Genomic DNA, 14,728 nt, shown 5'->3' with positions numbered 1-14,728 from the left:
TATCCAGGCTTGGCATGCCTCCACACCTATGTCACCACAGGCAAGTCCCATGGCTTGCAGGAGATTTACCCTGGTGTAAGGTTGGCGTTCATATACCTTCCACCGCCATGAGGAGAAGAATTCCTCAATGGGGTTTAGGAAAGGGGGAGTACGGTGGAAGGCAAAGATTGATAAAACCTTGGTTCATATTGTACCACTCTCTAACCTGGAGGGCTCTGTGAAAACTCACATTGTCCCAAACAACAACATAGATGGGATGCTCATCCTGCTGCCCTAACAAAGCATCTCGCATGTGATTGAGGAAAATGAGGAGCTGGTGAGTGTTGTAGGGCCCCAGGTTGGCATGATGGTGGACAACCCCATGATTGCTGATGGCAGCACATAATGTGACATTGCCACCACGCTGCCCAGGAACACCAACAATGGCCGATGGCCAATCACATTACGGCCTCTCCTTCTCCTTTTGGTGAGATTAAACCCAGCTTCATCCATGTAGATGTATTGATGGGGTCTTTCCATTGCATCCAGTTGAAAAACCCTCTGTAGAAATAGATATAGTTTTGTAAGTGATACGGGAAAAAGTGATTTAGGCCACTACAGTAAATCACTACTTAGAGTAATCAACATTGAATGTGTCTGGATATATGCCAACCTGTACATACTGGAATCTTTGCTCTTTGACTCTGTCTGAGTTGCGATCAAAGGGCACTCTGTATAGCTGTTTCATGCGCAGTCTGTTGCGCTTGAGGACACGATCAACAGTAGAGAGGCTGACACTGTTGATACCCTCAAAATGTAAATGGTCCTCAATGATCTTCTGCTGAATTTCGCTCAGTTTAATGGCATTTTTCTTACGGACCATATCAACAATTAGGGTCTCTTGGTGTGGGGGAGAACATACCTGTCCTCCCACCCCCATGTGGCAGTCTTTCAATTCTACAAAAAGAGAACATGGAGTTACAAAAAAATATACATGGAATACTAGGCCTACAAACAGTTAGACCAACCCTCCATTACAATACTACAGTACATTGGTACAGTGATGTACTGAAACATATATTCACTTACAGTATACTGTGGTACAGTATATAGTATGTCATACAGTAATTGCTGTCAACATTTACATACTGTACTATAATGTCAGAAAAAGGTAATTACCTGTTCTCTTCTCTAAATCTTCGGATTATGGTGGACACAGTGAATCTACTGATGTTTGGTTGTACCCTTTGTCCAGCCTCCCTCATGCTCATACCATGGACAAGAACATGGTCAATCACAGTAGCTCTGATTTCATCAGATATTACTGTTCTTTGTCTTCGCTGACCACCTCGACCACCTCGACCTCCTCTCACACGAACTCTTCCTCTCAGATTTCTATCCATTGTAGGGCCTCACAAACCAGTGCTCTCTGAACTGGCTTACTGTATATGTTCCCTCACATCATTAGCCACAAGTGTGATCAATTTTGAGTTGTTGTGTTCAAGTGGTGATACCTGTGCTCTAATTGTGTTTGACTTTTGTCACATGTGCTCACCATTATGCAGCACGGGTGCATCCCAATGAAAATGTGTTGGCAAGTTGTGTCTAAACAGGTGAAAAGTGCTTATGGTTTTGCCAAAAGAGTGATTGATTCAATCAGTGGGTTCAGGCAACTGAGCATTTGGTTCAGACAATAGGGTTTAGTGTTTTAGCAATTGAGAAAAACTGTAAAAAACAAATTCAAATTGAAATACCTATTAAAATGTGGCAAAAACTTAATTAATGTGTCATTGAACCAATTGCACTTTATGGCAGCGAGGTGTGGGGTCCACTTGCAAAACAATATAATTTTGTCTTCCACCGGTACATACTCACAATAACACTGATAGAGAGATAGAGAGGGAGAGAGAGAGAGAGAGAAAGAGAGAGAGAGAGAGAGAGAGAGAGAGAGAGAGAGAGAGAGAGAGAGAGAGAGAGAGAGAGAGAGAGAGAGAGAGAGAGAGAGAGAGAGAGAGGGAGAGAGAGAGAGGAGAGAGAGAGAGAGAGAGAGAGAGAGAGAGAGAGAGAGAGAGAGAGAGAGAGAGAGTGAGAGAGAGAGAGAGAGACAGAGACAGAGAGACAGAGAGACAGAGAGACAGAGAGACAGAGAGACAGAGAGACAGAGAGAGGGAGGAAGAGAGAAGGAGAGGGTGAAACACAGCAAGACAAGAGAAAATGAAAAGGCCAGCTGTGCCAGTGTGTCTACCTTGTGGTCGATGATGCTGCTGTATCCTTGTAGGGCTGGTGGATGAGGAGGTCTGACTGAGGCTTTCTGCTGCTGCTCAGGCTGCCAGCTTCTCCTGGCATCGCTCCTGTCTCTGGACCCCCTCCTCGCGCCCGCCATCCCGCTCCCGGTGGTGCTACCGTGGAAACCGGCGTTGTAGACGAGGAACAGGCTGGCGCACAGAGTGATGACGAGAAACACAGCTACTCCATGGTGCTAAATGAAAAACACAGAGAGAGAGAGACAGCTACTACATGGTGCTATAGGAACAACACAGAGAGAGAGAGACAGCTACTCCATGGTGCTAAATGAAAAACACAGAGAGAGAGAGACAGCTACTACATGGTGCTATAGGAACAACACAGAGAGAGAGAGACAGCTACTACATGGTGCTATAGGAACAACACAGAGAGAGAGACAGCTACTCCATGGTGCTATAGGAACAACACAGAGAGAGAGACAGCTACTCCATGGTGCTATAGGAACAACACAGAGAGAGAGACAGCTACTACATGGTGCTATAGGAACAACACAGAGAGAGAGACAGCTACTACATGGTGCTATAGGAACAATAGAGAGAGAGAGAGAGAGAGAGAGAGAGAGAGAGAGAGAGAGAGAGAGAGAGAGAGAGAGAGAGAGAGAGAGAGAGAGGAAGACTTTAATGAAGACAGCTTCTACATCTGCATTGCTTGCGGTTTGGGGTTTTAGGCTGGGTTTCTGTATAGCACTTTGTGACATCTGCTGATGTAAATCTGGTGCTTCTGTCCCCAACCAAGGAGGGCCTACAGCAGCACCTAGATCTTCTGCACCGATTCTGTCAGACCTGGGCCCTGACAGTAAATCTCAGTAAGACAAAAATAATGGTGTTCCAAAAAAGGTCCAGTTGCCAGGACCACAAATACAAATTCCATCATCATGCCCTAGACCACACAGAAACTATACATACCTCGGCCTAAACATCAGCGCCACAGGTAACTTCCACAAAGCTGTGAACGATCTGAGAGACAAGGCAAGAAGAGCCTTCTATGCCATCAAAAGGAACATAAAATTCGACATACCAATTAGGATCTGGCTAAAAATACTTGAATCAGTTATAGAACCCATTGCCCTTTATGGTTGTGAGGTCTGGGGTCCGCTCACCAACCAAGAATTCACAAAATGGGACAAACAACAAAATTGAGACTCTGCATGCAGAAATCTGCAAAAAATATCCTCAGTGTACAACGTAAAACACCATATAATGCATGCAGAGCAGAATTAGGCTGATACGTGCTAATGATCAAAATCTAGAAAAGAGCCGTTAAATTCTATAACCACCTAAAAGGAAGCGATTCCCAAACCTTCCATAACAAAGCCATCACCTACAGAGAGATGAACCTGGAGAAGAGTCCCCTAAGTAAGCTGGTCCTGGGGCTCTGTTCAGAAACACAAACAGACCCCACAGAGCCCCAGGACAGCAACACAATTAGACCCAACCAAATCATGAGAAAACAAAAAGATAATTACTTGACATATTGGAAAGTATCAACAACAAAACAGAGCAAACTAGAATGCTATTTGGCCCTAAACAGAGAGTACACAGTGGCAGAATACCTGACCACTGTGACTGACCCAAAAGTAAGGAAATCTTTGACTATGTACAGACTCAGTGAGCATAGCCTTGCTATTGAGAGAGGTCGCTGTAGGCAGACCTGGCTCTCAAGAGAAGACAGGCTATGTGCACACTGCCCACAAAATGAGGTGGAAACTGAGCTGCACTTCCTAACTTCCTGCCAAATGTATGACCATATTAGAGACACATACTTCTGTCAGATTACACAGACCCACAAAGAATTAAAAAACAAATCCAATTTGGATAAACTCCCATATCTATTGCGTGAAATACCACAGTGTGCCATCACAGCAGCAAGATTTGTGACCTGTTGCCACAAGAAAAGGGCAACTAGTGAAGAACAAACACCATTGTACATACAACCCATATTTATGTTTATTTATTTTCCCTTTTGTACTTTAACTATTTGCACATTGTTACAACACTGTATATATACATAATATGACATTTGAAATGTCTTTATTCTTTTGGAACTTCTGAGTGTAATGTTTACTGTTAATATTTATTGTTTATTTCACTTTTGTTTACTATCTACTTCACTTGCTTTGACAATGTTAACATACGTTTCCCATGCCAATAAAGCACTTAAATTGAAATTGAATTGAATTGAGAGAGAGAGGGAGAGGGAGAGAGAGAGGGGAGAGGGAGAGAGAGAGGGGAGAGGGAACAAGGAACAACGAACAAGGAGAGTAGGCAGCCTCGGAGGAAGTTGTGACAGGTAGGTTAGCTAGTTACCTAATTGGAAAGGCACACACCTGTCTATATAAGGTCCCACAGTTGACAGTGCATGTCAGAGCAACAACCAAGTCATGAGGTCGAAGGAATTGTCCGTAGAGCTCCAAGACAGGATTGTGTCGATTAACAGATCTGGGGAAGGGTAACAAAAAATGTCTGCAGCATTGAAGATCCCCAAGAACACAGTGGCCACCATCATTCTGAAATGGAAGAAGTTTGGAACCACCAAGACTCTTCCTAGAGCTGACCGCCGGCCAAACTGAGCAATCAGGGGAGAAGGGCCTTGGTCAGGGAGGTGACCAAGAAACCAATGGTCACTCTGACAGAGCTCCAGAGTTCCTCTATGGAGATGGGAGAACCTTCCAGAGGGACAACCATCTCTGCAGCACTCCACCAATCAGGCCTTTATGGTAGAGTGGCCAGGCGGAAGCTACTCCTCAGTAAAATGCACATGACAGCCCACTTGGAGTTTGCCAAAAGGCATCTAAAGGACTCTCAGACCATGAGAAGCAAGATGCTCCTGGTCTAAGAAACCAAGATTGAACTCTTTGGCCTGAATGCCAAACGTCACGTCTGGAAAAAACCTGGCACCATCCCTACGGTGAAGCATGGTGGTGGCAGCATCATGCTGTCGGGATATTTTTCAGCTGCAGGGACTGGGAGATTAGTAAGGATCGAGGGAAAGATGAACGGAGCAAAGTACAGAGAGATCCTTGATGAAAACCTACTCCAGAGCGCTCAGGAGCTCAGACTGGGGCGAAGGTTCACCTTCCAACAGGACAACGACCCTAAGCACATGAACCAGTGTGAAATGGCTAGCTAGTTAGCGGTGCGCACTAGTAGCATTTCAATCGGACGATGACGACTATTTAATCAATTTTAGAATAAGGCTGTAATGTAACAAAATGTGGAAAAAGTCAAGGGGTCTGAATACTTTCCGAATGCACTGTAGATAATGCCCTGTATGTGATGACGATTTAATACTATTCCAGGTTGACAAGGGTCTTTCCAAAGTCAACCACAACAGACCACATTCATACCCTCCACCCTAACTGACAAAAAAGTAAACCCACAACAGACCACATCCACAACAAAGGCAAAATCTACTCATGTTTTGTAAACTTCAAGAAAACATTAGTTTCAATTTGGTCTTTTTTATAAACTAATAGAAAGTGGTATTGGAGGGAAAACATATGACGTTATTAAATCAATGTACACTAAAAATAAATGTGTGGTTAAAATTGGCAACAAGCAAACAGACTTCTTCTCTCAGGGACGTAGAGTGAAACAAGGCTGCCCAATAAGTCCAACACTATTTTACATGAATGAATGCACACATTAGAAGAATCTGCAGCACCTGGTCTCACCCTACACAACACTGAAATCAAGTGTCTGCTGTATGCAGATGACATGTAGTTTATGAAGGTTGAAGGTTCAATCAGAAAGGCTGTCTGAATGGCTTGTCACTTTTAAATTCATCTATTAAGCACAATATAATTCTCATCACTTTCTATCTCACGGGCATAGCAGGTATCCATACGGTAGTGTTTATGATGTTACGTCATCAACAGAGCAGGTTTTTACACTGAGTGTACAAAACATTCGGAACACCTTCCTAATATTGAGTTGCATCCCCTTTTGCCCTCAGAACAGCCTCAATCCGACGGGGCATAGACTCTACAAGGTGTCGAAAGCTTTCCACAGGGATGCTGGCCCATGTCGTCTCCAATTCTTCCCACAGTTGTGTCAAGTTGGCTGGATGTCCTTTGGGTGGTGGACCATTCTTGATACACACGGGAAACACATACACAATCCATATCTCATTTGTCTCAAGGCTTACAAATCCTTCTTTAAACTGTCTCCTCCCATGATTGAATTGGATTTAACAGGTGACATCAACAAGGGATCACCTGGTCAGTCTATGTCATGGAAAGAGCAAGTGTTCCTAATATTTTGTACACTCAGTGTATACCAGCTCTTCACATAGTAGAGAACAATTGAAACAGGCATTACATTCATCTTTAGAAAGTAAGACATTTAAAACAAGAAATTCTCAACCAGCTCTCACAGTCTCATGTCAGAATTAGACGTTCATCCATGTTTCTCAAACGTCAAATTTCGAAGTGTTTAAGGTTAGGTTTAGGCATTAACTCCGAATTTTTAAGGTTAGGGTTCAGTTTTGGAATTAACTCCGAAATCTTTAATGATAGGCATTAACTCTGAATGGTTAAGGTAAGGGTTAAGGTTTGGGATAGGCTTAAAACAAGGTTCTTGATTTGAACTTGTAACTTTTGGAATACGAGGCAGACGCGCATCCGCCATCCTCTTCCATGCCATTTTTAGCAAAACCGAAACCTATTTGAAGGTAACAGCACTCACTGTTGCCTCTAGTGGCCGGTTTCCACGTCATCTCCCGAGGTCCTCAGACACGGATGAATGTCGAATACTGACTTGTATCACGGGTGACCTGACTGGAAATTCCAAGGTAACGTATTTCTTAGTAATTCATGAATCAATCTGCACTGGGTGTCTATCGTTCAAAGCCCTACTACAGTAATCTCCTTCTCAGCCGAGAGCAGCTAGTGGAACACCAGGTTACAGGCACTGAACAGTAAACTACAGTAGACTACATGGCATTACAGCGGCTGGGAGGAACATGCAATAGCCTACTGTAGAGAATAATGGTTCAATTGTGCATACAGGCAGTTCTAGCCTAAGAATAGGCACACCGAGATAACAACAGTTACTCTTACCATGGGTGTCTTCATTTTTCAGCAACACGCCGTCTTATTTCCCGCGGTCTGCACGTGTAGGTCCACTTCTCCTCATGGTATAAGTCAAATTACATAGAATGGAAAAAATAGCCGCGGGATAATATCTTCTCCCCTTTCTCGCATCCCATCACCGTCACCCCGTCATCGTCAGTATGGTGTTGTGGATGGCTCTTCTCTTCTTTCTAGCAGCTCTGTGAGTGTGTCAGTCACATCACCGTCTGCCTGTGTAGAAATGGACTGAAAGCCAAGTGCCGCGATTCATAGCTTACAGGACAGATGTTGCCTGTTGGGAGTACTGCATGGTCTTAAAGTTGACTGTGTTCAGGTCTGAGGTAGAAAGCAAGCAACAAAGGGTATCTGGAATCAGTAGGGATGCTGGAATACAGTGCCGAGCCACAGTAACCACACAGACATATTTCGACTTATTTTGATCTGTCAGTGGCGCTGTCCACGACCTTGGTGCTGAATCCGCGGCCGATCTGCGCTAACCACTGGGCTGTCTGTGGTTCTGAATCTAATTCGCGTCCGTTTTCCGTCAGTTCACGGTGAGTGCGGTACTCTCCATGGTGCTGAACTGATGGCTGATGTTACGTTCACACTGGCTGCGCTGCTGTCCAAGGTGCAGAATTGTGTTTCGGCTGGGCTTCTTGCAGATAATTAACTCTTATTACAGTTAAAAGCTCCTGAAGAAACCTGCCTCACAACCTGGTATACATATGACCTTATCCCAGTTACTAACTGTCTCCCTGCTGTCTCCCTGCACTTGATTTCAATTAAGCTACTGAAGTAACCTGTCTCACAGCCTGGTGTTCACATCACCTTATCCCAATTACTAACTGTATCTGAACATTGTTGCTGATATCATAGTTTTACTGTATATATCTAAATGGGACAGGTGAATGACAATAGATAGAATATATAAAATATTTACTGGATACATCTATATGGGCAGCATGATGTCTCTATAGTGCAGAGTTATGTGAAACAGTGTCTGTGTGTTTGAAGTGTGTGTCCGTCTACCGCTAAGAGAGGACAGCTAGAGGACAGCTAGAGGACAGCTAGGGGACAGCTAGAGGACAGATACAGGACAGATACAGGACAGCTAGAGGACAGCTATGGGACAGCTAGAGGACAGCTATGGGACTGCTACAGGTCAGCTAGAGGACAGCTAGGGGACAGCTAGAGGACAGCTATGGGACAGCTAGAGGACAGCTGCAGGACAGCTAGGGGACAGCTAGAGGACAGCTAGAGGACAGCTAGAGGACAGCTACAGGACAGCTACAGGACAGCTAGAGGACAGCTAGGGGACAGCTAGGGGACAGCTAGAGGACAGCTAGAGGACAGCTACAGGAAAGCTAGAGGACAGCTAGAAGACAGCTAGGGGACAGCTAGGGGACAGCTAGAGGACAGCTAGAGGACAGCTAGGGGACAGCTACATGACAGCTACAGGACAGCTAGAGGACAGCTAGAGGACAGCTAGAGGACAGCTAGGGGACAGCTAGGGGACAGCTAGAGGACAGCTAGGGGACAGCTAGAGGACAGCTAGAGGACAGCTACAGGACAGCTACAGGACAGCTAAAGGACAGCTAGGGAACAGCTAGAGGACAGCTAGAGGACAGCTAGAGGACAGCTAGGGGACAGCTAGGGGACAGTTAGGGGACAGCTACAGGACAGCTAGAGGACAGCTAGAGTACAGCTACAGGACAGCTAGTGGACAGCTACAGGACAGCTACAGGACAGCTACAGGACAGCTACAGGACAGCTACAGGACAGCTACAGGACAGCAAGAGGACAGCTACGGGACAGCTATGGGACAGCTAGGGGACAGCTACAGGACAGCTAGAGGACAGCTAGAGGACAGCTACAGGACAGCTAGAGGACAGCTAGGGGACAGCTACAGGAGAGCTAGAGGACAGCTACAGGACAGCTACAGGACAGCTAGAGGACAGCTAGGGGACAGCTAGGGGACAGCTAGAGGACAGCTAGAGGACAGCTAGTGGACAGCTAGGGGACAGCTACAGGACAGCTAGAGGACAGCTACAGGACAGCTAGAGGACAGCTACAGGACAGCTAGAGGACAGCTACAGGACAGCTACAGGACAGCTAGGGGACAGCTTGGGGACAGCTACAGGACAGCTAGAGGACAGCTACAGGACAGCTAGGGGACAGCTAGGGGACAGCTAGAGGACAGCTAGAGGACAGCTAGGGGACAGCTACAGGACAGCTAGGGGACAGCTACTCTCTCTCTCTCTCCTCTCTCTCTCTCTCTCTCTCTCTCTCTCTCTCTCTCTCTCTCTCTCTCTCTCTCTCTCTCTCTCTCTCTCTCTCTCTCTCTCTCTCTCTCTCTCTCTCTCTCTCTCGCTCTCTCTCTCTCTCTCTCTCTCTCTCTCTCTCTCTCTCTCTCTCTCTCTCTCTCTCTCTCTCTCTCTCTCTCTCTCTCTCTCTCTCTCTCTCTCTCTCTCTCTCTCTCTCCCTCTCTCTCTCTCTCTCTCTCTCTCTCTCTCTCTCTCTCTCTCTATCCTCTCTCTCTCTCTCTCTCGCTCTCTCTCTCTCTCTCTCTCTCTCTCTCTCTCTCTCTCTCTCTCTCTCTCTCTCTCTCTCTCTCAATTCAAAGGGCTTTATTGGCATGGGAAACATATGTTTACATTGCCAAAGCAAGTGAAATAAACAATAAACAAACGTGAGAAGAAACAAAACAGAACAACAATAAACATTAATCAATCGATAAATATTAACAGTAAACAATAATAAATAATAAATAATATGCCATTTATCAGACGCTTTTATCCAAAGCGACTTACAATCATGTGAGCATACATTAAACATTACACTCATAAAGGTTTCAAAAGGATAAAGACATTTCAAATGTAAAATTAGCAGATATTTTTAACAATGTTCAAATAGTTGTAGTAGTTGTAGTAGGGGGAAATCAATAAACAGATCAATAAACAGATCAATAAACAGATCAATAAACAGATAAATATAGGTTGTATTTGCAATGTTGTTTGTGCTCCACTGGTTGCCCTTTTCTCATGGCAACGAATCACAAATCTTGCTGCTGTGATGGCACACTGTGGTATTTCGCCTAACCGATATGGGAGTTTATCAATGATTGATTTGTGGGTTTGTGTGATCTGAGGAAAATATGTGTCTCTAATATGGTCATACATTTGTCAGGAGGTCAGGAAGTGCAGCTCAGTTTCCACCTCATTTTGTGGGCAGTGTGCACATAGCCTGTCTTCTCTTGAGAGCCAGGTCTGCCTACGGCGGCCTTTCTCAATAGCAAGGCTATGGTCACTGAGTCTGTACATACAGTTGTCAAAGCTTTCCTTAAATTTGAGCGGACCCCAGACCTCACAACCATAAAGGGCAATGGGTTCTATAACTGAATCAAGTATTTTTTGCCAGATACTAATTGGTATGTCGAATTTGATGTTCCGTTTGATGGCATAGAAGGCCCTGTGGCGCTGATGTTTAGGCCGAGGTACAGTCAGGTCCATAAGTATTTGGACAGTGACACAATTTACATCATTTTGGCTCTGTACGCCACAGTGGATTTGAAAGGAAACAATCAAGATGTGCTTTAAGTGTAGACTTTCATCTTTAATTTAAGGGTTTTGTCAAAATGATTGTATGAACCGTGTAGGAATTACAACAATTTTATACATAGCCCCCCATTTTAGGGGCTCAAAAGTAATTGAACAAACTAACATAATCATAAATTAAATTGTGAGTTTTAATACTTGGTTGCAAATCCTTTGCAGTCAATGACTGCCTGAAGTCTGGAACCCATAGGCATCACCTGATGCTGGGTTTCTTCCCTGGTGATGCTCTGCCAGGCCTTTACTGCAGCTGTCTTCAGTTCCTGCTTGTTCTTGGGGCGTTTTGCCTTCAGATTTGCTTTCAGCAAGTGAAATGCATGCTCAATTGGATTCAGGTCAGTTGATTGACTTGGGCATTGCAGAACATTCCACTTCTTTGCCTTAAAAAAGTATTGGGTTGCTTTCGCAGTATGCTTCGGGTCATTGTCCATCTGCCCTGTGAAGCGCCGTCCGATGGGTTCTGAAGCATTTGGCTGAATCTGAGCAGATAATACAGCCCTTAACAGCGTTTTGGCTGAATCTGAGCAGATAATACAGCCCTTAACAGCGTTTTGGCTGAATCTGAGCAGATAATACAGCCCTTAACAGCGTTTTGGCTGAATCTGAGCAGATAATACAGCCCTTAACAGCGTTTTGGCTGAATCTGAGCAGATAATACAGCCCTTAACAGCGTTTTGGCTGAATCTGAGCAGATAATACAGCCCTTAACAGCGTTTTGGCTGAATCTGAGCAGATAATACAGCCCTTAACAGCGTTTGGCTGAATCTGAGCAGATAATACAGCCCTTAACAGCGTTTTGGCTGAATCTGAGCAGATAATACAGCCCTTAACAGCGTTTTGGCTGAATCTGAGCAGATAATACAGCCCTTAACAGCGTTTTGGCTGAATCTGAGCAGATAATACAGCCCTTAACAGCGTTTTGGCTGAATCTGAGCAGATAATACAGCCCTTAACAGCGTTTTGGCTGAATCTGAGCAGATAATACAGCCCTTAACAGCGTTTTGGCTGAATCTGAGCAGATAATACAGCCCTTAACAGCGTTTGGCTGAATCTGACCAGATAATACAGCCCTTAACAGCGTTTTGGCTGAATCTGAGCAGATAATACAGCCCTTAACAGCGTTTTGGCTGAATCTGAGCAGATAATACAGCCCTTAACAGCGTTTTGGCTGAATCTGAGCAGATAATACAGCCCTAAACAGCGTTTTGGCTGAATCTGAGCAGATAATACAGCCCTTAACAGCGTTTGGCTGAATCTGACCAGATAATACAGCCCTTAACAGCGTTTTGGCTGAATCTGAGCAGATAATACAGCCCTAAACAGCGTTTTGGCTGAATCTGAGCAGATAATACAGCCCTTAACACTTCAGAATTCATCCTGCTGCTTTTGTCAGCAGTCACATCATCAATAAATACAAGGGAACCAGTTCCATTGGCAGCCATACATGCCCACGCCATAACACTACCTCCACCATGCTTCACAGATGAGGTGGTATGCTTCGGATCATGAGCAGTTCCTTCCCTTCTCCATACTCTTCTCTTCCCGTCATTCTGGTACAAGTTGATCTTTGTCTCATCTGTCCATAGGATGTTGTTCCAGAACTATACAGGCTTTTTTTTAGATGTTTTTTGGCAAACTCTAATCTGGTCTTCCTGTTTTTGAGGCTTACTAACAGTTTACATCTTGTGGTAAACCCTCTGTATTTACTCTGGTGAAGTCTTCTCTTGATTGTTGACTTTTGACACAGATACTCCTACCTCCTGGAGGGTGTTCTTGATCTGGCCAACTGTTGTGAAGGGGTTTTTCTTCACCAGGGAAATCATTATTATTTTATCCACCACAGTGGATTTCCGGGGTCTTTCGGGCCTTTTGGTGTTCCTGAGCTCACAAGTGCATTCTCTCTTTTTAAGAATGTACCAAATAGTTGATTTGGCCACACCTAATGTTTTTGCTATCTCTCTGATGGGTTTGTTTTGATTGTTCAGCCTAATGATGGCTTGCTTCACTCGCAGTGACAGCTCTTTGGACTTCATATTGAGGGTTAACAGCAACAGATTCCAAATGCAAATGCCACACTTGAAATCAACTCTAGACCTTTTATCTGCTTCCTTGTAAATGAACTAATGACGGAATAACACACCCCTGGCCATGGAACAGCTGAGCAGCCAATCACACACCTGGCCATGGAACAGCTGAGCAGCCAATCACACACCTGGCCATGGAACAGCTGAGCAGCCAATCACACACCTGGCCATGGAACAGCTGAGCAGCCAATCACACACCTGGCCATGGAACAGCTGAGCAGCCAAACACACACCTGGCCATGGAACAGCTGAGCAGCCAATTGTCCAATTACTTTTGGTCCCTTACAAAGGGGGGGGACCACATATAATATATATATAATGCTCTAGGGCAACGGTGTCTAGATGGAATTTGTATTTGTGGTCCTGGCAACTGGACCTTTTTTGGAACACCATTATATTTGTCTTACTGAGATTTACTGTCAGGACCCATGTCTGACAGAATCTGTGCAGAAGATCTAGGTGCTGCTGTAGGCCCTCCTTGGTTGGGAACAGAAGCAACAGATCATCAGCAAACAGTAGACATTTGACTTCAGATTCTAGTAGGGTGAGGCCGGGTGCTGCAGACTGTTCTAGTGCCCTCGCCAAATCATTGATATATATGTTGAAGAGGGTGGGGCTTAAGCTGCATCCCTGTCTCACCCCACGGCCCTGTGGAAACAAATGTTTGTGTTTTTTGACAATTTTTACCACACACTTGTTGTTTGTGTACATGGATTTTATAATGTTGTATGTTTTTCCCCCAAGACCACTTTACATCAAATTGTATAGCAGACCCTCATGCCAAATTGAGTCAAAAGCTTTTTTGAAATCAACAAAGCATGAGAAGACTTTGCCTTTGTTTTGTGTTGTTTGTTTGTCTATTAGGGTGTGCAGGGTGAATACGTGGTTTGTCGTACGGTCATTTGGTAAAAAGCCAATTTGACATTTGCTCAGTACATTGTTTTCACTGAGGAAATGTACGAGTCTGCTGTTAATGATAATGCAGAGGATTTTCCCAAGGTTGCTGTTGACGCATATCCCACGGTAGTTATTGGGGTCAAATTTGTCTCCACTTTTGGGGTGATCAGTCCTTGGTTCCAAATATTGTGGAAGATGCCAGAGCTACGGATGATGTTAAAGAGTTTAAGTATAGCCAATTGGAATTTGCGGGCTGTATATTTTATCATTTCATTGAGGATACAATCAACACCACAGGCCTTTTGGGTTGGAGGGCTTGTATTTTGTCCTGTAGTTCATTCAATGTAATTGGAGAATCCAGTGGGTTCTGGTAGTCTTTAATAGCTGATTCTAAGATTTGCAATTGATCATGTATATGTTTTTGCTGTTTGTTCTTTGTTACAGGGCCAAAAAGATTGGAGAAGTGGTTTCCCCATACATCTCTGTTTTGGATAGATAACACTTTGTGTTGTTGTTTGTTTAGTGTTTTCAAATTTTCCCAGAAGTGGGTAGAGTCTATGGATTATTAAATTACATTGAGCTGATTTCTGACATGCTGTTCCTTCTTTTTCCGTAGTGAATTTCTGTATTGTTTTAGTGATTCACCATAGTGAAGGCGTAGGCTCAGGTTTTCCGGGTCTCTATGTTTTTGGTTGGATAGGTTTCTCAATTTCTTTCTTAGGTTTTTGCATTCTTCGTCAAACCATTTGTCATTGTTGTTAATTTTCTTACGTTTTCTGATT

At 44.3% G+C, this 14,728-nt stretch overlaps 1 protein-coding gene across 1 annotated transcript in view; it reads right to left on the bottom strand.

Annotated features, from left to right (window-relative positions):
• Positions 1 to 7,572, bottom strand: part of LOC121580539 (alpha-N-acetylgalactosaminide alpha-2,6-sialyltransferase 5-like) — a 114,092-nt gene extending 106,520 nt beyond the window's left edge. The window contains exons 1-2 of the mRNA XM_041895478.2: positions 7,343 to 7,572; positions 2,225 to 2,458 (exon numbers count right to left, since the gene is read on the bottom strand). Of these exons, the coding sequence (XP_041751412.2) occupies positions 2,225 to 2,458; positions 7,343 to 7,357 (249 nt within the window). The 5' untranslated portion in view covers positions 7,358 to 7,572. The remainder of the gene's footprint in view (positions 1 to 2,224; positions 2,459 to 7,342) is intronic.
• Between the last annotated feature and the right edge of the window lie 7,156 nt (positions 7,573 to 14,728).

This window comes from Coregonus clupeaformis, unplaced genomic scaffold (genome assembly GCF_020615455.1).
Source record: "Coregonus clupeaformis isolate EN_2021a unplaced genomic scaffold, ASM2061545v1 scaf0105, whole genome shotgun sequence".
NCBI lineage: Eukaryota > Metazoa > Chordata > Actinopteri > Salmoniformes > Salmonidae > Coregonus > Coregonus clupeaformis.
The sequence above is the reverse complement of the archived record's forward strand: the minus strand, read 5'-3'. Positions and strand labels throughout refer to the sequence as shown.